The 22,500-nt window shown below is 27.3% G+C and overlaps 1 protein-coding gene across 17 annotated transcripts in view; it reads right to left on the reverse strand.

The window, feature by feature from the left end:
* The window catches only part of LOC124429034 (longitudinals lacking protein, isoforms F/I/K/T-like), a 284,869-nt gene that overhangs the window by 125,475 nt on the left and 136,894 nt on the right, over positions 1-22,500 (reverse strand). The window contains exons 7-9 of one of the 17 annotated variants that reach the window (XM_046973764.1): positions 19,337-19,396; positions 16,819-17,184; positions 13,356-13,774 (exon numbers count right to left, since the gene is read on the reverse strand). The exons of 15 other annotated variants lie outside the window; for them this stretch is intronic. In XM_046973764.1, the coding sequence (XP_046829720.1) occupies positions 13,464-13,774; positions 16,819-17,184; positions 19,337-19,396 (737 nt within the window). In that variant the 3' untranslated portion in view covers positions 13,356-13,463. Of the gene's footprint in view, positions 1-3,855; positions 4,544-13,355; positions 13,775-16,818; positions 17,185-19,336; positions 19,397-22,500 lie in introns of those variants that run through there. One more of the 17 variants, XM_046973799.1, reaches the window with a different exon arrangement.

Below are 22,500 nucleotides of genomic sequence, written 5' to 3' on the forward strand. Positions count from 1 at the left end.
TTAACAGTTTCATATGTCTCCCATTGAGATGAGTGTTCAAGCTGGATTTATGCTTCGTCCTGTAGGGGCACAACGGACAATGAAACTTCGGCTCGACTCCACATTCGTGTTTAAGATGCCTAGCCAAACTCGAGTAATAATGATAGACCTTGTCGCAGTTCTTGCAGGGATAGGTGACCTTCTGGCAACTTATGTAACCCAACGCTCTTAAATCTGAAAAAAGAAAATATGAGGATAGACGATTAGTAATAGTGGGAACTCGAAATCGTGTCCTTTCTCTTTTGTCGCGTAATAGAAAATAAATGAAAAGGAAAAAAAAAAAAAAGAAAGAAGAAGAAGAAGAAGAAGAAGAAAAGAAAAAAGAGAAAAAGGGAAAAAAAGGAAAAAAAAAGAATAGGAAGAAAAGAGCAATGAACGTGAAATAATTTACAAGGAAAAGAAAAAAGAGAGAGGATACTCTTTATTAAAAAAAAAGAAAAGAAAAAAAAAGAAAAGAAAAAAAAACAAACAAAAAAAAGAACAGGAGAAAAAAAAGAAACAGTCTCACGATCTTATGGTGTGTCTCTCGAGAGAAACGAAACGAAAAAAAATAAGAGAAAAAAATCAAAAGAATAGAAAAGAAAAAGAAAAGAAAAGAAATAAAAAGAAGTAGAAGAAGAAGAAGAAGAAGAAGAAGGACTTCTCTAATGACACTGTAAATAACTGTATATTTACACTATATATTAAATTAAATATATTCATTCATATATTGGGGCTGAGGATAAAATGTATCATTGATACGTTTATTAGATATTTCGATTTAATTTCGATTTAATCGTAATATTGTTTGGAAATATCCTAAATCTTTTCTATATTTCTTTATTATTTTTAAGGGGGGGGGGGCAGAGGCGGTAAGGGTATGGGGGTGATTGACGATTGGATAATCCCGGAATAACAATATGTTTATATATATATATATATATATATATATATATATATATATATGTATATGTATATATATCTGTCCTATCTATAGATATTGCTTAGAAATATTCTATTTTCTTTTTTTTTTTTTTTTCTTTCTTTCTTTCTTTCTTTTGTTCTCACTCGCATATATCTCGAACAATGTGGTTGGGGGTTTAGTGAAATCTCATAACTTTTTCATTTTATATATGTAATACATATGTAGGTATACAATTCGTCAAATATGGTTCATACAGTTTTCTTCGGTCTGTAGTAAAGTTGGAATTAATAAAAGAAGATTTGTTACGTGATAAGTCGTTTCGAAAAAAAAAAAAGAAAAAAAAAAATAAAAAAATTAAAATATTTTATCTTTTTGTTTTGTTTTGTCTTTTTTTCTGATCTGAAGAGGTCTATGATCGAACGATCGTTTAGTTGCAAATGTTAATTCTTCTAATAATCAGCGAATGACTTGATGATTCGTTCAAGTAAGATGATTTATAAAGAGAATGAAGAAAAAGAAGAAGAAGAAAGAAAATAAAGGAAAAAACGAAAAAGAAGAGAGAGAGAGAGAGAGAGAGAGAGAGAGAGAGGGAGAGAAAAAAAAGACGAAAAGGAGGACGAAAATTAAGGTCCTTTTAAAAAATCGTCCATTTTTTATAAAGACGACCAGAAACAAATTCGAATATATCGTCTTTTTCAAATCACTAAGTCATCAGACTTTCTCCATTCCTTTTTATCCTATAATTTATATTTAAATTATATATTTATATATCTATTAATAATAATAATAATAATAATAATAATAATAATAATAATAATAATAATAATAATAATAATAATAATAATAATAGTAATAATAATAATAATAATAATAATAATAATAATAATACTAATAATTATAATAATAATAATGATAACTATAATACGATAATTTTCTCTTGTTTCTTTTTTGTAATATTTTTAATATAAATGAATAATCTCTTTAAAAATGTAAATTCTTATGTATTCTATATTGGCATATATATATATATATATACATATATATTACTATATATTATAACATTTGAGGTATATCCCCGATACGAATCGTTGCAGTGTTCACATCGAAGAATTTCTGAAACTAAAATTCATATAAAATGAATGCAATTTCTGAAATATAAGAGATAGAAAAAAAAAAGAAAAGAAAAATACAAAAAGAAAAAAAACAGAGAAAGAGAAAGAAGATTATAAAAAATGTAAAAATTATTACGTTTCATGGTATGCATAATACGTATAAATATAGAGTCAATGATTATGAAAATTGGCCTGAACATGTTTTTTCTTTCTTTCTCTCTCTCTCTCTCTCTCTCTCTCTCTCTCTCTCTCTCTTATAATACAAATCAATTTAATAGAAAATAAATGATAAATACGATTCTTCTAAATTGTTCATTTAAATAATTTACTTAGTCGCACACATGTCCATTGTAAAGAAAAAAGAAAAAAGAAGAAAGAAAAAAACAAACAAAAAAGAAGAAAAAATCAGAAAGAAAAAGAGAAAAGAAAAAAGAAACCAAAATTGATTAAATTTCAAATATTGCCTATTGGAACAATTTCATGGTGATATTTAAATACGATGTCTCTTCATTCTTTTGATCATATGATCGCACGAAATCTATCATGATGATCTTTAATTATTACGAAAGATCATTGTAACTCGTCACAAGGATCGTTTTATTCGAGATGCAACTTTCAAAAAATATCGATCACGTATCTCAGGCTCGCGTGTATGATATCTGCTTGAAATCGTTGATCTTCATCCATGATGATCGTAGGATCCTGAAACATGAATAGAAAATTATTGTAGATAAGTTCATAGAATAGTGTTTCTGAAAGAGAATATGTGTCCCTTCGTAGTAAACAAGATATATATATATATATATATATATATATATATATATATATATATATATACATATGTGTGTATATATGTTCTAAAGAAAAAAAATTGTATATCTTAAAAAAAAAAAAAAATCGATCGCTCATCCCCTTAGACTTTTATTTTCTTTCGAATATAAAGCTAGGAGATGAACAGGAATTTTTTTTTTTTAAATTCGATAAAAATGAAAAAAAAAAAAAAAGAAAAAGAAAAACCAAGAATTAGATTTTTACAAAGATCTTAAAAGAGAAATAATATAAACTATAATAGACATTTTTTTTTTCTTCTTTTCTTTCTAAATATTCATCTAATTGAATCACCTCGAATTGATCGTTCTATTTCGAAAAATTGTTCACGTTAATTATATGATAAGATATAACGATAGAAAGGACAACACATTACGTCTTTCTTTTCTGGATAATGAAACTTCGTGCGTTCGACGAGACGACGATACATGTTTCAAAATAAGAATACGAGATTCCTGGATAATATGAAAATTGTTCATTTAAATTGTTCTCTTTATTTTCAAAGTTTCTTCTTCCATTTAGGAATTATTATCTTTAAACTTCTTAATTTCCCCATACCATCTACAAACAATATATCTTATTTATCTCATCGTCCTCCAGAATGAGTTGGCCCTGAAACAGATAACAATTCGTATTATCAATTTCGTGATTAACATTAGATATGTCCTTGGACACAAATGTTCTTGACATTCTCTCTCTCTCTCTCTCTCTCTCTCCCTCTCTCTCTCTCTCTCTCTCTCTCTCTCTCTCTCTCGATCTCGCTCATGTTAACAATATGAAAAAAGGTAAAAAGAATACGAAGAGATTGCATGAACGATATTAAAGAAAACAAAAAAAATATGTATATATATATGTGTGTGTGCGTGTAAGAAAACAACGTTTATAAATTTTATTCTTTTCAACATTCTTTTTTCTTCTGATGATTATGATTATGATAATAGGATTAAAGATGGAGAATGAACGAGTGGAATATTACGACGAGGAAATGATATATTTATTATTTTTCATATACTTTTTACAAATAATTTTTATCAATGTTCAGATATAAATACGTCATCTTTCAATTGTCAATCGTTCAAATTTTTTTGAATGAAATAATTTTCTTTTTCTTTCGTTTTTCCTTTTATGTTTTGTTTCTTGCTTTTTCCTATTTCAATTGGACAATCGAGTTTTTTTCTTTTTTTTTATATAAATCTAAAAGAAAAAAAAAAAAAAAAAAAGAAAAAAGAAGAAAAAGAAAGAAAGAAGGAAAAAAAAAAAATTAAAAGAATGATCTAATTCGTATTTCAAATTTTGCCGATTTTAACGATATGACTGTCGATTTCTGTCGAATTTCTATGAATACCATGTACACCATTAAGATGAACCTTCATGTCCCAAACACGTTTGGTACGATGATCGCAATATTTACAAGCTACATTTGCCATAACACCGCAATAACGTCTTCTGTGTGATTTAAGCCGTGCACAATTGACGAACGACTTGCCACAATTAGAACAAACATAATCATTCGATCTTCTCAATCTACCGTGAAATTTAACGTAATGTTGCTCGATCGATCTACATTTATTTCTTTCTTCTATCATCGTAGATGTCGATCCGCCGTTCGTCCTCTTTATCTTCCTATCATTCTTCTCAGACGATACGTGCCAATGCGAGACTGAAAAGGATCATAGAAAATTTAAATAAGAAATTATTTATCAATAGAAAAGAAAAAAGAAAAATAACAACAATGATAACGTCAAACGAGACAAAAATCGATGATGATCTATGATGATTGGACGACGAATGGAATATTGGAAATGACGATGTGATTATATCTTGCTTCATAATTGTGACAATTAATACGAAGAAAAGAAACAAAAAAGAAAGGAAGGAAGAAAGAACGAAAAAAACGAAAGTGAAAAAAGGAGGGATATAAAATTAAATTAATTTGATACGCATATAAAGAAAGATCGAACAAAATGAAGTGGATGGAATGAAAGAAAAAAATAAGAAAAAAAGAACATACATATACATACGTATTATTAATGATGTAAACAATAGTAAGAAGAATAAGAAGAATAATATGGAAATAACAATAAGAATGATTAATATACATATAATAATAATAATAATAATAATAATAATAATAATAATAATAATAATAATAATTATAATTATAATTACAATAATAATAATAATAATAATAATAATAATAATAATAATAATAACAATAATAACAATAATAATAATAAAAGCTAAACTATCAATTACCCAAGTATTTCGATGAATTCAGCAAGCCAGTGAGAACATGAGCGAGTTAGTCACTTTCCTCTGTTTAATAATAAACAAAAACAAACAAACAAAAAAATGACATCAAAAAGCCTCCAAAAAAAAGATAAAGAAAAATTCGAAAATTATTTGACGATTGAAAGCAATTTTGTTTTCTTTTCTAATGTTTTCTCTATTAAACTCTTGTGATTCTTGACTCACGGCCATTCCCATTCAGTATCCTTCGAATGAGATTAGAAGAAGATCCACCATTTCTCCATAGTCGCCATCTCATTTTTCTTATCTCTTTTTTCTTCCCTTGCCCCTGGCTTCCCGCCAACCCCCATCATCCCCAAGAGTAACTTCGTTTTTTCTTATCTTTTTTTTTCTGTTCTGAAAAAAATCCTGTTGCCTCGGCCATCATTTTTCATATGTATATATATATATATATATATATATATATATATATATATACATATATACATACATACATATACATATATATATATACATATACATTTACAGGTGTTTATTCAAAAAAACTAAAAAAAAAGCAATTTTTATGTTGATTTAATGCGGAACATCGTTATACACAGACACACTTAAACCGTTTGAGCGACGCGATCGACGATCGATCGCGCTTGAATCTATCGATCTAATGATCTAAAACGAGCGACGAAGATGTATAAAGAGTGAAATCGCGATTACAGATTTTTCTAATCGACGATAAGTCTAATCGAATAATACGTACTTCTTTTTTCCTTTTTTCTTTCCTTCTTTCTTTACGAAAATGAAAGAACGCGTGACGAGAAACGCGATTTGTGGATTTTTTTTTCCTTTTCCTTTCTTTGTCATGATCGCGCTGTCGTTGCAACTTTTTTGTTTTTTCTTTCCCTTTTTTTTTTTTTTTTATTCATCACTCTCTCTCTAGCTATCTCTTTCTATATATATATATATATATATATATATATATATATATATATATATATATATATATATATATAACTATAACGATGATATTTTTTCCTCGTCAAAGATTAGAATACGAATTTCGGGTTTTTTTTTTTCTTTCTTTATCTTCCTTCCCTTCGTTTTACCTTTTCACTCATTCGCATGCACACATATACTCGCTCACGTGTTACTTATTATTATTTTCTTCTTTTTTTCCATTTCTTCTCTTTTCGATTTCATATCCGTTTATGTACAATCTACAGCTTAAGTTTTTCCTTTTTTACTTTTCTAATCCGTTTAATAATCTAATCGGTATTAATGCTTTTCTGTTTCGTTAATTCGACAATTAATGATCAGAAGATACAAACGAATAAAATTTCGAGTGACTTTCAATTAAATTGGCCGTTCGAGCAGTGACAAATTTTTTTTTATATTATAATAATTATTATTATTATTATTATTTTTATTATTATTATTAATATTATTATTATTATTATTATTATTAGTATTATTATTATTATTATTATTATTATTATTATTATTATTATTATTATCATTATTATTATAATTATTAGGATGAAATATTAGAAAAAAAGCGTAAAGCTCAAGGTCACCGTCTTTTTTTCTTTTTTTTTTCTTTCTTTGATAACCAGGACAACTTGAGGAACTCGCGCCTTCTTTCTTTTTTTACTTTAAGAATGATATATATATATATATATATATATATATATATATATATATATATAGATATTAAAAAATAAAACAAACACAAACAAACGAAAAAAAAGCCGCGAGTTCATCAATATTGATCTCGTAAATCACTTACTCGAAAGGCTTATGTTTACGTCAAAGGAAAATCGTTTCCTCTTTTATTTATTTATTCTTTTTTTTTTGTCTTTTTCTCTTTTTTTTTTTTGGTTATCTCTCAATACTTCTTTTTCTTTTTTCTTTCATTTTCTTGAGAACGATTTGTAAAAAGCCTGCTAATAAAATGGGTATCATAAAATCCTTACGATATATACATATATATATATATATGTATATATATGTATGTATATATATATATATATATTAATTTCTATACGTACGAAATTTCATTCTAATCTCTCTCTCTCTCTCTCTCTCTCTCTCCCTCTCTCTCTCTCTCCCTCTTTCTCTCTTTCTCTATTCTCATTTGAAATTCTAATTCTTATTAAAACATTTTTAGGAATTATTTTTTTTTTAGTTCCGCAAAGTTTCTCGTTTTTTCTTTTTCTACGGTATCTGCTTTTTTGTTTATTTTAAAGATTAGAGATAATCTTATACGCTCCATCTCGTATAATAGTTTTACATGCGATACTTGAAACTATTATTTTTATTTTTAATTAATTTTTTTTTCTTTTTTTTTTTTTCTTAAACTTTTCCTCATGATTTCCTTTTGACATTCGTCGCTTCGAATTAATTAGCCGACAAATTGTATGAAAAACGAAACAAAGAAAAAAGAAATAAAAAAAAAAGAAAAAAGGAAAAAAAAAGAATCGATCATTCGTTACTCTCGATACGAGACAGGAACTTTTCGAAAGTTTCGAGATAAAAAATCGAACGAAGAAAACAAATCTGTTTTCTTTTTTTGTTTCTCTTTTCATTTCTTTTCTTTCTTTCTTTCTTTCTTTTTTTTTTCTGACGTAAAAATCCAAACGAAAAAGAAGGAAAAGAAAGAGAAAAGAAAAAAAGAAAAACAAATAAAAAGATCTTCAATCTCCCGTAATCGTCTTCTCTTAATTCTAAGATAAAACAAAATAAAAAAAAAAAAACCAAAATTTATATATATATATATATATATATATATATATATACATAAAGAATTAAAAAAGTAAAAGAAAAAGAAAGATTACAAAATTAAAAAAAAAAAAAAAAACAACAACAACAACAACAACAAACAAAAACAACAACAACAACGAAAAGCTTTAAATTTGATTCTCGTTAGATAGAGATTTACGTTTATAATTAATTAATTAATTAATTAATTCTTACGTGTCTAATATGGCATCGGTAGATTAAACGAGTTTCAAAAGTTCATCATCATTATCATTGCCATTATCATTTATTATTAATTGTTTAATGTTTTTCCTTTTTTTTCTTTCTTCTGAAATTTAATCGACCGTCACCAATTCGTCGTAATATGCAGAACGATCGTCGATCGATGGTTACACGACGTAATATAATTACTTCGAAATGTAATCACTATGTCGACATATTATGTATCTAATGAGACTATCGAATAAACGAGGGAGATCCTACAGCGTGCGTTATAAAATCTTTATATCTAAGGACACCTCCTTTCTAATCGCGATATATCGATGAATTTCTTTTTTTTTATTTTCCTTTTTTTTTTCTTTTTACTTTTTTCTTATTCATTTCTTCCTCTTCTTCTTCTACCATTTTTTCTTTATCTTCTTCCTCTTCTTCTTCTTCTTCTTCCTCTTCTTCAGTTTTTCTTTTTTTTTTTCCTTTTTTTTCTTCTTTTTTTTTTTTTTTTTTTTTTTTTTCTTATCAAAACGATTCAATCATCCTTCAAAAGTATTTAACATATATTGTTAAGTACGTCAAATTTAGGAAACACATGTTACGCGTGTGTCTCTGTTGTATTAAAATATAAATGGCACGTACGGATATTTTGATTAATTAATATTGAATTTATATTTTTCATATGAAAGAAAAAAGAAGAAGAAAAAAAAAAAAGAAAATAAAAGACAGATTTTTCTTTTTATACCGACAAGACATTTGTAAATAAACTACGATTCTTTTTTTCTTCTTTTTTCCTTTTTTTTCTTTTCTTTATTTTTTTTTTTTTTTTTTGGATAAATGAAATCGAAATTCTCAAAGTTTATAAATTAAGAATATATGAAATTAATAGTTCATTGAAAAGTTTGTGAATAAACTATGAATTTCATTTTTATTTAGATTTTTTGTTTTCATTAAAGAAAAAAAAAAAAAAAGAAAAAAGAAAAAAAAAGAAGAAGAGAAGAAAAAGACGAAATATTCGTTCAATTTTAACCAATAATTAGAATCTTCAATATACGAATTTGATAACACAGACCTATGGCAATGAGATACGTTTTTTTTTTTTTCCTTTTTTTTTTCGTACTTAACAATTTTTTCCTCTGTCTTTTATTTATTTATTTATTTATTTATTATTTTTCTTCTTTGAAGGAGTATTAAATCGAACGGGACTAGTAAGAGCTACACGTATATACAAATATCACAAAAACAAGAGACGAGAAAATTTTAAATATAAAAAAAAAAAAATAAATATCAGAGAAGAAACGATTAGAAACAAGAGAGAAAAAAAAAAAAGAAAGGAAAAAGAAAAAAAGAAATTACAACGACGATCAGTTGTTTCTTTAAAAATCACATGACAAATTATAAAACAAATTGTCTGTCCTCTTAAAGAAAACGGATAGTCGTTAAAACGATTGATTTAGTTTCTATTGCCGCTAAGAAAAAAAGAAAAAAAAAAACGAACAAACAAACAAACAAACAAACAAACAAACAAACAAACAAACAAAAACAAAAAAAGTAAGTCTAACTTCTTAAAAATATATTCGACGTACATCGATTCGGAAAAATTTTATAGGACTTTTCAGCGCGTGACTAGCGATCGAGATTATATCAAATAACGATATATAGTGCACGGCTAAATAATTGCACAAAGCGCACACAAGTCTCGTTTAATATCAGGAACGTATTTATATGATAAGGCGCAAACTTGGAGTCTCGTTCTCGTAATAATAATATTGCGCCAGGAACCTCCAAAATAATAAATGCGATCCTGATTATGAGTTCTCTCGTATAGTCTCGTAAAGTTTGTTTTTATAAATCTCATATAATCGATCCTGAAATCATTTTAAATGGATCATATTTCGAGATCAATTGAAAATAAGATAACAAATAGATAATCTTAATAAAAAAAAAAAAAATATATATATATATATATACATATAATTAAGATAATAAATTTGATCATGCGTCCGAGGATCGATCATCGAGTGAAAACAAAAAAGAAAAATAAAAAAAGAAATAAATAAATATTAATAAGAAAAAGTAAAATAATATAATACAAAATAAAATAAAATAACAAAAATAAAATAACGAAAATAAAACAAAGAAAAAAAACGAAAAAAACAAAAAAAAAAGGATTTACGCGCGAACTATCAAACAAAAAAGGAACTTGTCCAAAATGAATAATTATTTCTTAGGCGATTATTAAAATCTCTTTGTCTCTCTCTCTCTCTCTCTCTCCTTATTGCAATTGCACAAATGTAAGCTTCAAAAAAAATTCTATATCTTTCTAGTTGTTTTACTTTCTTTTTTCTTTTTCGCGAGAGAAAAGAAATAATCGAGACGAAAGTGAGACCGAAAAATAAAAAAAAAAAAAAAAGAAAAAAAGAAAAAAAAATGAAAAAAGGAAAAAGAAAAAAGAAAGAAAATAAATAAAGAGATACAAAAAAAAAAAGAAACAACAACAACAACAACAACAACAACAACAGTAGACTTTACGCGAGACGTTTTAACGCGAGATAATCATCGGTCTACTTGATGTTATGGACCGACAATAGGTGCTTCAAGAAGCTGGCCTCGATCCTCGACCTATAAGGGCAGTACTGACAGGAGAAGTGAGTCTCGAAGGTCACCATTCCGCATCCCATCTTCAGATGTTTTCTCAAATTCGATGCCCAAGCATACATCTGACCGCAACGTGGACAGACGTGCAATCTCGGCCTCATTATCGGAAATAGAGGTGCATCTGTAAAGAAAAATTCATTTCAATAAACGATAATTTGTTTCTTCATTAATAATAACAATAGGAACAGACGGACAATTTTTATTTCTTTTCCTTCCTTCCTTTTTTTTTTTTTTTTTTTTTTTTTTTTTTTTTCTTCGGAATTCTTGGATCGGTAGTAAAGGAGAGTAAATGGGGATTTGAAAAAAAGAAAAAAAAGAAAAGAAAGAAGACAAAAAAAAGAAAAAGAAAAAAGAAACCAACTAAAATGGAAAAACAAGATAACAAAAAAAAAGATAAAATAATAATCATAAATAATAACAAGAATAATAATAATAATAATAATAATAATAATAATAATAATAATAACAATAATAATAATAATAATAATAATCATTGCACGCTTATTTAGCTGTCGCAAAATGCAAGAAAACAAATATATCCTGTCGGTGCCTTCTAATAAAAAACATCGAAGCGCATGCCTCGCTCGAGTATCCTTATCCTTTGTTTTTTCTTTTTTTTTTTTTTTTTTTTTACTTCTTTTATTTGTTTATTTCTTTATTTTCTTTTTTTTTCCTTTCTTTCTTTCTTTTTCTTTTTGCTCTTTTCTTTTTTTTTTTTTCACTTTTCGTTACCCTTCGTTTTTCTTATTCCATTAAGATAACTTGGAGCTTCGGTATCAATTTTGTCTCGAAGAAACTCCGAGAGAAAAGACAAGTAATTAGAAAGATATATATATATATATATATATGTAATATATATGTGTGTATGTATAACGCATTAGAAATAATTTTCTACATCAGACACATCGTTCATGCTTTTCTTGCTCCGAGTCCTTCGGGGAGCAGCCTTCAACAATTACACTGACAATGGCGTGCGTTTCTATATCGTGCATTATTGATACTTACGGTCTACGTCAGCTCTAATATATAAACATATATATATATATATACATATAATGTATATATATATATGTATGTATGTATGTACGTATGTATGTATTTTGTGTATATATATATGTACGTATGTATATGTGTATAACTGTTAAACCGTTCGATCAAGAGAGCCTCAAGATGTTGATACCCTTTAGATCTGAAAAAAAAAAGATACTCACAAAAGATACATTAATAGAGATACTCGTATTAGAAACACTTTTATCTAAGAGAAATTATTGTATATAAGGTTCTTCCAAAGCTTATATAAATCGATCTTTACAATAATAACAACAACGAACAATGGAGATGAAAAATTGATAGAAGAAATTTTCCATTGGAAAAATTTTCACCTTTTTTCTTTCACCTGCAACTTCTCAATAATCAATTTCGGGATACCCTGTTTAATAATATAGTATAATGAAATACAAGCGATTTATTATTTTTCTTATGAAATAATCGTAATCTTTATTGCCATTGAGAGTAAAAGTTTGAAAGAAAAACATAAAAGGTTATAAATAGATGAGAAAGAGTGAAGAGAAATCTATTAAAAAAAAAAAAAGGGTAAGAGAGAAAAAGGGGAAAGAAAGAAAAAAAAGGGGGAAAAAAAACAAAAAAAAAAAAAAAAAAAAAAAAAGAAAACAAAAGAAAACAAATTACACCAAAATCAATCGATCTCGTTACAACCGAAATAATAATACATGGGTTAAATGTATTCTCTCTTCTCGCGTATCTTGTGTTTGAAGTAAAAGTGTCTCTTAAGATTCTCCTTGAAGCGTGTTTTGAAGTCGCAGACGATACAAAAAAATTTCGGTGCCTTCCCGCATATTTTCTGATGCTGACGTAATGTCTTCTTCCAAACGTAGGAACGTCCACAACTCTGACATGTAAACTTCTTACCTGAAAAATAAAAATTACTAGTCAGTTCTAATATTATCTAATAGGTATTATACTTTCAAATCAGCAGGATAATCGTAGACGTATACAATGATATCTTCCTTTGATTCCTCGCCTTTAAATCAATTATTTAAATTTAATTATTTTCTTTCTACGAGGACTTCCATGGATACCCAAACTACGGGGATTGGAAAAAGAAAAAAAAAAAAAAAAAGAAAAAGAAAGAAAGAAAAAAATACACACACACATACACACGTATATATCAGATAATTTGTTAAATAAATCATTCGAAAAAAATAAACTAAAAAAAAAAAAAAGAGAGAGAGAGAGAGAGAGAGACAGAGAGGAAAAGAATTTTAGAGAATTTATCTGTCGACAAAAAAAAAGAAAAAAGAAAAAGAGGAACATAAAAGAATTAGAAAAAATTCATTAAAAATCAATTAATCAAATATAACTAATACTGATCTTGTATTTGGTCCTGCATGATTTAAAAGGACATAAGTAAGTATCAAATCAAAAGTTGAGAATAATAAAAATAAAATATTTATCAGAAAATTTGTTAAATAAATCATTCGAGAAAGAAATATAAAAATGAGAGAAAGAGAAAGAAAGAGAGAGAGAGAGAGAGAGAGAGAGAGAGAGAGAGAGAATGAGAGAGAGAATGAGAGCCTTCTCGATTAATAAGTAATAATATTTGAATTTATTATCTATCGAGAAAAAAGAAGTTTCGATAACATTGAAAGACATAAAAACATGAGACAATTTTAATCAATTTAAAAAATCGATTAACCAAAATGTATTCGTTTTATATGCTTCTGTAAACTGCTCTTGTATTTGGTCCTATGTGGACAATAAGGGCAACATTCCTTTGGATCCTTTCCGCATTCGACTCTTAGATGATTCTTCATGTTCCTTAGCCAACGATAACCTTTACCACATCTTGGACATTTGAAGCAACCAGGTTTTCTATCAAGACAGCTACTATTCAATCTTGGTGATGTCCTAATAGTCGGGCAATACATCATGTATGGTACCTTATATAATCCAGATATTTTATCCTCGTGATTTTGTTGTTGAAAGACCGACCAGGTTACAACTGCAAAAGAAAACAAAAAAGGAATGGAGTTAGATAATTATCCATATATGATATTTGGAAAAGATACATGTCGAATGAGAAAGAGAAAGAAAGAAAGAAAGAGAGAGTGAAAGAGAGAGAGAGAGAGAGAGAAAGAGAAAAAGAGAGAGAGAGAGACTAATTGTGTGCTAACTCTACAAACAAATGGACGAACATTTAAACTTCTTAAACGCTTTATAAAACATGTAGCGACTTAAGTTTTTCAAAACAAAAACAAAAAAAAAAAAAAAAGAAAAAAGACAAAAATGATCTTATCGGTACTTTGGATGGAACAAAGAACTTCCCTATTCTTTATTTTTTTTTTTTTTTTTTTTTTTTTTTTTTTTTTTTAACTTCGATCGGGAATCCCATCCGACACCATTAATTATTTCAAATAAATTAGTAAATAGATATTAAGGATAACGATAGCAATAATTGATTAAAGATTATCTATAAAACGTACCTGGTTAACAGCTTCCAAGATATATATTGTTTATATATATATATATATATATATACAAACAAATAAATAAATAAAAGTAAATAACATTTAAAATCTTTATCGAATTGGAGATAGCAGTTTCAAGTCCTATGTATGTATATATTATATGTATGTATATATATATATATATATCACGCATACACGTACACGCGCATATATATATATATATATAGCTATATATCTCGCATTAATATCAATTTAATTATTTTATTTATTATCTCCGATATTCCTTAAGGATTATTAATTAGTAATCACAAAGACACAATATACATAAATATAATACATAAATATACATAATATTTTTATCAAATGAACAAATTCTTATTACTATATCGAGAATCCATATTCCAACGATTAGGCTAATGACACTTTGTTGAATGCTTTACAGGTAAAAAGGAAGAAAAAAGTAGAAGAAGGAGAAGAAGAGGAATACATTGCTACCCAAAGATACATTCTGATGATTAAAATGTTAAATCCATTCTTGAATATATCTGAATGAGAAAAAAGAAAAAAGAAAATAAAGTAAAATAAAATAAATAATACAAAATGACAACAGTTCTGTTTGTATCAGCTTTAATTATGGATATATTGATATAAAACAGATTTAATCGTCTAATTCCGATTAAAATAAATCGATTATATTAGATTATATATTTCAATATACACGTGTCAATGTATTTCAATTTTCATTCGAAAAAAATCACAATTAAGGAACAAAGAAAAAAAAAATAATAATAAAAAAAAGAAAAAAAAAGAAGAAGAAGAAGAACCATAAATTTTATTATTAAATTATAAATGAGCAATATCAATAACGTATCTCGAAAATTATAGCTGATACCTTTTTCGTTTCTCATATTTTTCACAAAATTATATATCCAAGAATGGATTTAATCTAACAAAGCGTTGAGTCGAAATCTTTTTTCTCTTTTTTTTTTTTTTTTTTTCTTTTTTTTTTCTCCTCTCTCGTACACAATGCCGTCACATCAATGGTATTCTCTTTAGAAGAACTATTCTAAATCTTTCGCTGGTTGTTCACGGGTGTCGTTCAAATTCATGGGATCAAAAGTTTTAACACATGTGTCTACCTCCTCCCCTTCCCTTCTTCCCGTTCCATCCCAAAAGACAAATCCAACCATAGGATTGATTGATTATATTGGGGAATAACGGTACATTAACATTTATTCATTATTTTGATCGCCATTGTGATGATTCATCGTGATTATTCGAACTTGATTAACGTAAATTTGTAATTATCATTTTCATTAAATTAATTACACGATGAATAAATGGACGTATACGTGGATAACAGCATTTTGATTGGCTACATTCACGTAAACTTTCACATGCCTGCTTAGAAGTAGCAAAGGTGGGGAGGAGTAGGGCCTGTATTTATTTATTTATTTATTTATTTATTTATTTATACGGCCAATTATTTCGTAATAGAAAATGTTTAATATAAAATTTATATAATTATTGAAGAACATCGAATTGAAGATGGTTCTATCTGTATAATATTTTTTTTTCTTTTGTTTTTTGTTTTTTGTTTTTTTTTTGTTTTTTTCTTTTTTTTTTTTTAATTCAAAGAAGTGACTATTTGCATTATTTTCTTTTTTTTGTTTTTTTCTTGATTCTTTTTTTTTTCTTTTTTCTTACTTGTTTTCTTGTTTTTTTTCTTTTTTTTTTTTTTCGTTTACTATCATGTACTCTGTACGTTGGAAGTTGTTCACGGTGATTTTGTCAAAATGTGGAAAGTATTCGATCCAAGGAAAAGAAAATATTGGAAAACAATGAGATATATAATCCGTCCAAGGAATCGATTAATTAGAGAAAAAATAAATTAACGCAAGTGATAAAGAAAGATTATTTACAATATTAGGATACAACTCCGATATAATTAATGAACCTTAACAATGACCCACATATAATAAATAAAAGCTCCCGTATTCAGCAATAACTAACTTTGACTGATTGGACGAATTATAAGATTTGTTAATTCTAATTATATTCGAATTACTATGGACTACAATTGAGAGCGTTCGATTTCGAAAGGACTATAGATTCGCCTTTGAAAAAAAAAAAAAAAACAAAAAAGGAAACAAAGAAAATAAAAAAGAAAGGACCAAAGGAAGAATCATGCGACAAGAAAATATTTCGTCGTCTTTAAAAATATTTCATCCATTTTCACGCAGGATGATATCGATCATTCTCTATTGTCTCTCTCCTATCGAATAATTTTTTATTTCTCTAAATGTCATTCGTTGATCTACGACGAAGATTTGAGAGAAAAAGAGAAAGAGAGAGGAATAGAAAGAGAAAGAGAAAGAGAGGAAGAAAGAGAGAGAGAGAGAGAGAAAAGAAAGGATAGAACAATCGAAATTAGATGGCGACTCAATTAGCTAATCGGATTTAAACTAATTTAAGTCTAATCGTAGACCCACGAAATCACAATAACAATGACATTAAGCGGTACTGGAGAAGACGTTTTTTCCTGGATGATTCGTTCTTATGTGCTGATAAAGATTACCACGTTGTTTGGTACGATGAACGCAGTAAGGACACTTGAACTGTGGTTCCTTGCCGCATTCGTGTCTGGTATGTCTCAACAACGTAGCACGATGCTGATAACCCTTTCCACATTTTTCACAACGATAAGGGAAATCGATTCTCTGTTTGGCTAGCCACAAAGTAGCCAAATCTTTCATCAATGGCATCATCTGGTAACCAGAATTTCTCGGATGAATATTCTTCGGTAGTATAGTGCGAATGGGTTGTTGTTGATGTTGTTGATGCTGTTGTTGTTGATGTTGTTGCTGTTGCTGTTGCTGTTGTTGTTGTTGTTGTTGTTGTAATAGTAGTTGTTGTTGTTGTTGTTGTCCCCTTGTTGTAGTACCTGAAAGTGAAAAGCAAAAAAAAAATACGAATCACGTTAGTTACGTAAGATTAAACACGATTTTCATTATCATCGAACGCGATTCATTTCATTTTACCTATTTCTTTTTCAGTTTTATTCCTTCTGTTTTATTTATTTATTTATTCATTCATTCACTTCTTTATTTATTTATTTATTTTATTTAATTCTTCTCTCTTTGTTCAATTTTTTTTCCATTTAACTTAATATCAAAATAAATTTTTTCACATGAATTACATCGAAATTAGTTTTTTGTATCTGTATTTCTTTACCCATTATATATATATATATAGATAAAGAAATTTAAAAAAAAGAAAATCAGTAACATAGCCATGATTCATCTTATTGTATAATTTTTGTTTTGTTTTATATGCACAAGCGTTTAGATGACGTAACCCAATTATACATATATAGGGTGAAACAATAAGATTGATCATCTTGAGTATATTCGGTTTTTTTAGATACGTGGAGAAACTTTATATACAAAAGTTTATGTCAAGGAGGGATTATAAGATGGCAGTAATAATTTTTTTTATAAATGGACGCATAAAAGATATTCGATGGTCAACTGAATTTTTCAAAATGGAATCATACGTTTTTAATTGCATCGGTCGATATAATTTTAAATTCTCTATAAAAAAGTATTAACCAATGTAAATCGAAAAATTATTAGTTTAGAAGATAATTCACAACAAAGATCTTTCGAATTTTTCTTCCTTCAATTTCATAGATTCGCTATTATTAATAGATCTTCTATCTTTTTTTTTAAATAAACAAAATAAAATTTACACGATTATAATGAAATTTTCGATGTTTTCATTATAATTATGTTCCTATTGCGAAAGAAAAGAAAAATATCAATTTTAATAATTATTAACAAAAGTGATTTTATTATAACGATATTATTGCAATATTTAAATAAATAAAGGATAAATTATGCTTGAAAACGGCGTTGGTTTCAAGTCTCTACGACTTTTCGTTCCGAAGATATCGCCTTCGAAAGATTTCCATTCATAAGTCGCGTAGCACAGCTGTTCGTAGTAGGAGTAGTAGTAGTAGTAGTACGGTCGCGTAAATTCTTGGAACTTATGTAGGTCAGTGTGTCGCCGAGTAGATATCAATGAAATATAGGTTAGTGGGTCAATTTCAATGTCTTCTATTTAAATGGGAATATCTCCGGAACTAAAAGTCGTAGAGACTTGAGTGAAATATCATTTTAAAGGGGAAAATGTTCTCCATTTTTTCAGCTTATTGTTTATAAATAATAAACAATTTGTTATAAACAATTTTTATAAACAAATTCTTACGAACTAAATTCATCCTTTTTTTTTGCCAAGAAAGAAAAAAATTCAGATTGCGACTAATTTATAAATTTACATAAATCAATAAATAATTGATAAACAAATTACTTTTTTATATTAATAATATATACATTTTTCAAATGCACGAGAATATCTCCGGAACTAAAAATCATAGAGACTCGAATAAAATATCATTTTAAAGGGGAAAATGTTCTCCATTTTTTTAGCTTATTGTTTATAAATAATAAACAATTTGTTATAAACAATTTTTATAAACAAATTCATGGATTAATACTTTTTGTTATAAAAAAATGTCGAACTAGACCATCTAATGGAAGCTAAAACATGATTCCATAAAAGAAAAAAGAAAAAAATCATTTGACCTATATAAGTCTATCTATAAAAAAATTGTTACTGCCGTATAATCTCATCCATATATCGTATTGATCCACCTAATATATATACATTATGTATATATTGCGTTAACATAAATAGCCCTTTTTCTTTATCAAACAATGATACGTTAATTAATTTTGATTAATGAGCAAAAAGCAATATCGGTTCTGATTAACATCTCGATGATTCCTCTTCTTCCAGAGTCAACATCTCCAATACAGCGACACGATAACTTGGATGAATGTTCCTAATGTGTTCATGAATTTGTTCGATACCGTTCATGGTTCCCTCGCAATAAGGACACATTTTTTTCGCTTTAAATCCACAAACAGTGATCATGTGTAATCGTAAATCTTGGGTTAACTGAAAGCTCTTGAAACATTTCGGACAAAATATTTCACTTATGTTTCTATCATTATTTATTCTAGGTCGACGACCTTCGTCTTCATTTCCTTCCTCCGATCTTCTATCCTGATCATCATCGATCATGTATGGACCTAAAAAAACAAAGAAATTTCATCAGAATCATGAAATTCCAATCGACATACGATCTTGATGAATTTGTTGTTACGATTCAATTCGACGAGGGGAGGATGATTAATTTAAATGTGATGAGCGATTGAAAAAAAAAAAAAAAAGGAAAAAAAAGAAAAAAAGAAAGAAAGAAAGAAAGAAAAAAGAAAGAAAAAAAGTAAATAAAAGAAAACAGAAAAATCATCCAAGTGATGATAATGTAATAAAAAAATCTTACGATAACAGAGAAAATATCAAATTTTCGTTTTCTCTTCTTTTTCATCACGTTATATTATTATTGTTATTATTTATTTTATATTATTATTATTATTATTATTATTATTATTATTATTATTATTATTATTACTCGTCTTATTTATTATATATAACTCGGGTATTAGGTATTTTTTTTATTTATTTTTACGTTATTCCATAAAAATATTATACGTGATTCAGGTCCCTTTATCTTCTAGTTAGAATATATATATATATATATATATATATATATATATATATATATATATAAAATAAAAAACGAAAAAAAAAATAAAAAAAAAAAAAGAAGCAGAAACAAAACTAAAATGTTTCGTCTTGTCTGTTAACAAATTCCAGACAATCATAATAGAAATGGGAGGGATAATACAGGTAGATTTGAACTCGTATCATGATACATACGTATACACTCATACAATCACACTTTCTCTCTCCCTCTCTCATACATACAAAGGGATACATACACAAACACACACACACACACACTCGATGATTCAAATAAACGCATCATGTGTTCGCTCAATTATATAAATAATAATTCTACTTTACAATTCTTGTGATACGAATTGTTTTCATCGAAGACATCATCTTGGAAATTTATACAAAAATATTAATCACAAATGTTGGAAATTAATGATCTATCATATACTATGATAGAGAGTCACGATTAAGATGGAAAAAAAAAAAAGAAAAGAAAAGAAAAGAAAGAAGAAATAATAATAATAATAAGTGATTACAAAAGGAACAATAAATTGTTCAATTATTCAGGCGCACGATCCATTTACTAAAATGGAAATATTGTAAAAATCTCTTTCTCCCTCTCTCTCACTCACTCACTCACTCTTTCTCTCTCTCTCTCTCTCTCTCTCTCTCTCTCACTCACTCTTTCTCTCTCTCTCTCTCGTCGTTTAAACAGAAATTAGTCGAATATCGTTGTCCCTCGCGAAAATGAAAATGTTAATAAATACAAATTTTCATACTGACCACAAATGAAAATCATTGATTTTTAATATAACGGGCTAACTATCGACTAACAAATACAAAAAAAAAAGAAAAAAAAAAAAAAGAAAAAAAGAAGAAGAAAAAAAAGAAAACAAAGAAGAAAACACTTTGATAAAGATGTAGATAAGCACACAATTTTTCATTAGTTTATATCATCATTGTTCACCCACACTTAATGTCACTTCAACAGTATATAAATTTCGACACTTTTTGTTTCACGATAAGAGTCATACGTCAACTCTCATCAAGGATGGACTGATAATAATAATTGAGGAAAAAAAAAAGAAAAGAAAAAAAAAGAAGAAGGAAAAAAATACTTATTATCATTTTTATCGTTGCTGGAATTGCATTGGCCAACCGCACGCAATTATTTTGATGCTTGAAAAGTTAGACCTATTGATGGGTACACGTAATTGAAGGGACACGCGGCACCGATTGTAAAAATTGGCAATAATTTTATTTTATCAGCAATATAGTTTTGTAGTTATATAAAATATATTGAATTGTACAATCTATAAAACTAAATAATGAATCGCATTAAACTATCTAAAATTTAATACATACGTCAGATGTTTAGAAAGATCATAATTAGAAAAAAAAGAAAAAAAAAAAAAAAAAAAAGATACTACTAAAGTTTATTACATCAAATTATAATCTCTTACGTAAAAATCATTTTATCCAAATGGCTTGTCTTTAATATTAAAATTGATACGAAAAAACCTATGTTATTTTGTATATTACTCTATCAAATGTACCCAAGAATAGGTTTTCACTTGCAAAAAAAGAAAAAAAAAAAAAAAAAAAATAAAAGAATACCAGATCGAAACCTTCTTCTTTTTTCTTTCTTTCTGTTTTCTTCTCTCTCTCTCTCTCTCTCTCTCTCTCTCTCTCTCTCTCTCTCTCCCTCTCTCTTTTTTTTGTTGACCCGCATTATCAATGACAAAAATATCGTTCGAGTTCCTTTCTCTTTTTTTTTTTTCTTCTCTTCTTCTTTTTTTCTCATTTCGAAGAAGAATTCTATAAATAAATTGTCCAAATTGGATTACATACAGAGTAGAGTACGATAAAGTAGGACGATAACAGGAGACAATCGTCGATGATGATAATTTCTGATATCAATTGGTTGACCTTTGAAAAATCAATTCAAATCGATAACGTAAACGCTTTGTCCACGATGACACTGTCTAATATGTCTATAAACGTGTCCACGTTGTTTCATCCTGGCAGCACAATAAGGACATTGTATTTTCGGTTCCTGTCCACATTCAAATTTAGTATGCCTTTTAAGATGCCATGCGTGTATGTAGCTTTTCGAACACCTCGAACACGTGTGCCTGTTCATGTCACGCAAAGATGAACTTCTTCGTCTTCTAGCGACCAATGGCTTCTCTTCCTCGCAATCGAAATCCTTAGAATCCTCCATCACGACCGCGCATAAGTTCTTCAAGTCATCCTCGACCTTGATCCTCTTCGTATCTAAAAAGATAAAAAGAAAAGGCAGGCGTTAGTGAAATTAAAAACAATTACGTGAACCTTTATACAATATTTTTGTTTGCTTGTTTGTTTGTTTGTTCGTTTGTTGGTTTGTTTGTTTGTTTGTTTCTTTGTTCATTTATTTTGTTCTTTTATTTTTCCTTTTCGTTTTTCATTTTTTCACCATAAACAATATATATAAATATATATGTATATATATTTATGTATGTATATATATATATATATATAAATAAATAAATTTTTAAAAGAAATAAACAAATAGATAGAAAAGAAAATAAGGAAAGTGGGAGAAAAGAAAGAGAGATATTTCATTGCAAAT

Source organism: Vespa crabro, chromosome 14, assembly GCF_910589235.1.
Source record: "Vespa crabro chromosome 14, iyVesCrab1.2, whole genome shotgun sequence".
NCBI lineage: Eukaryota > Metazoa > Arthropoda > Insecta > Hymenoptera > Vespidae > Vespa > Vespa crabro.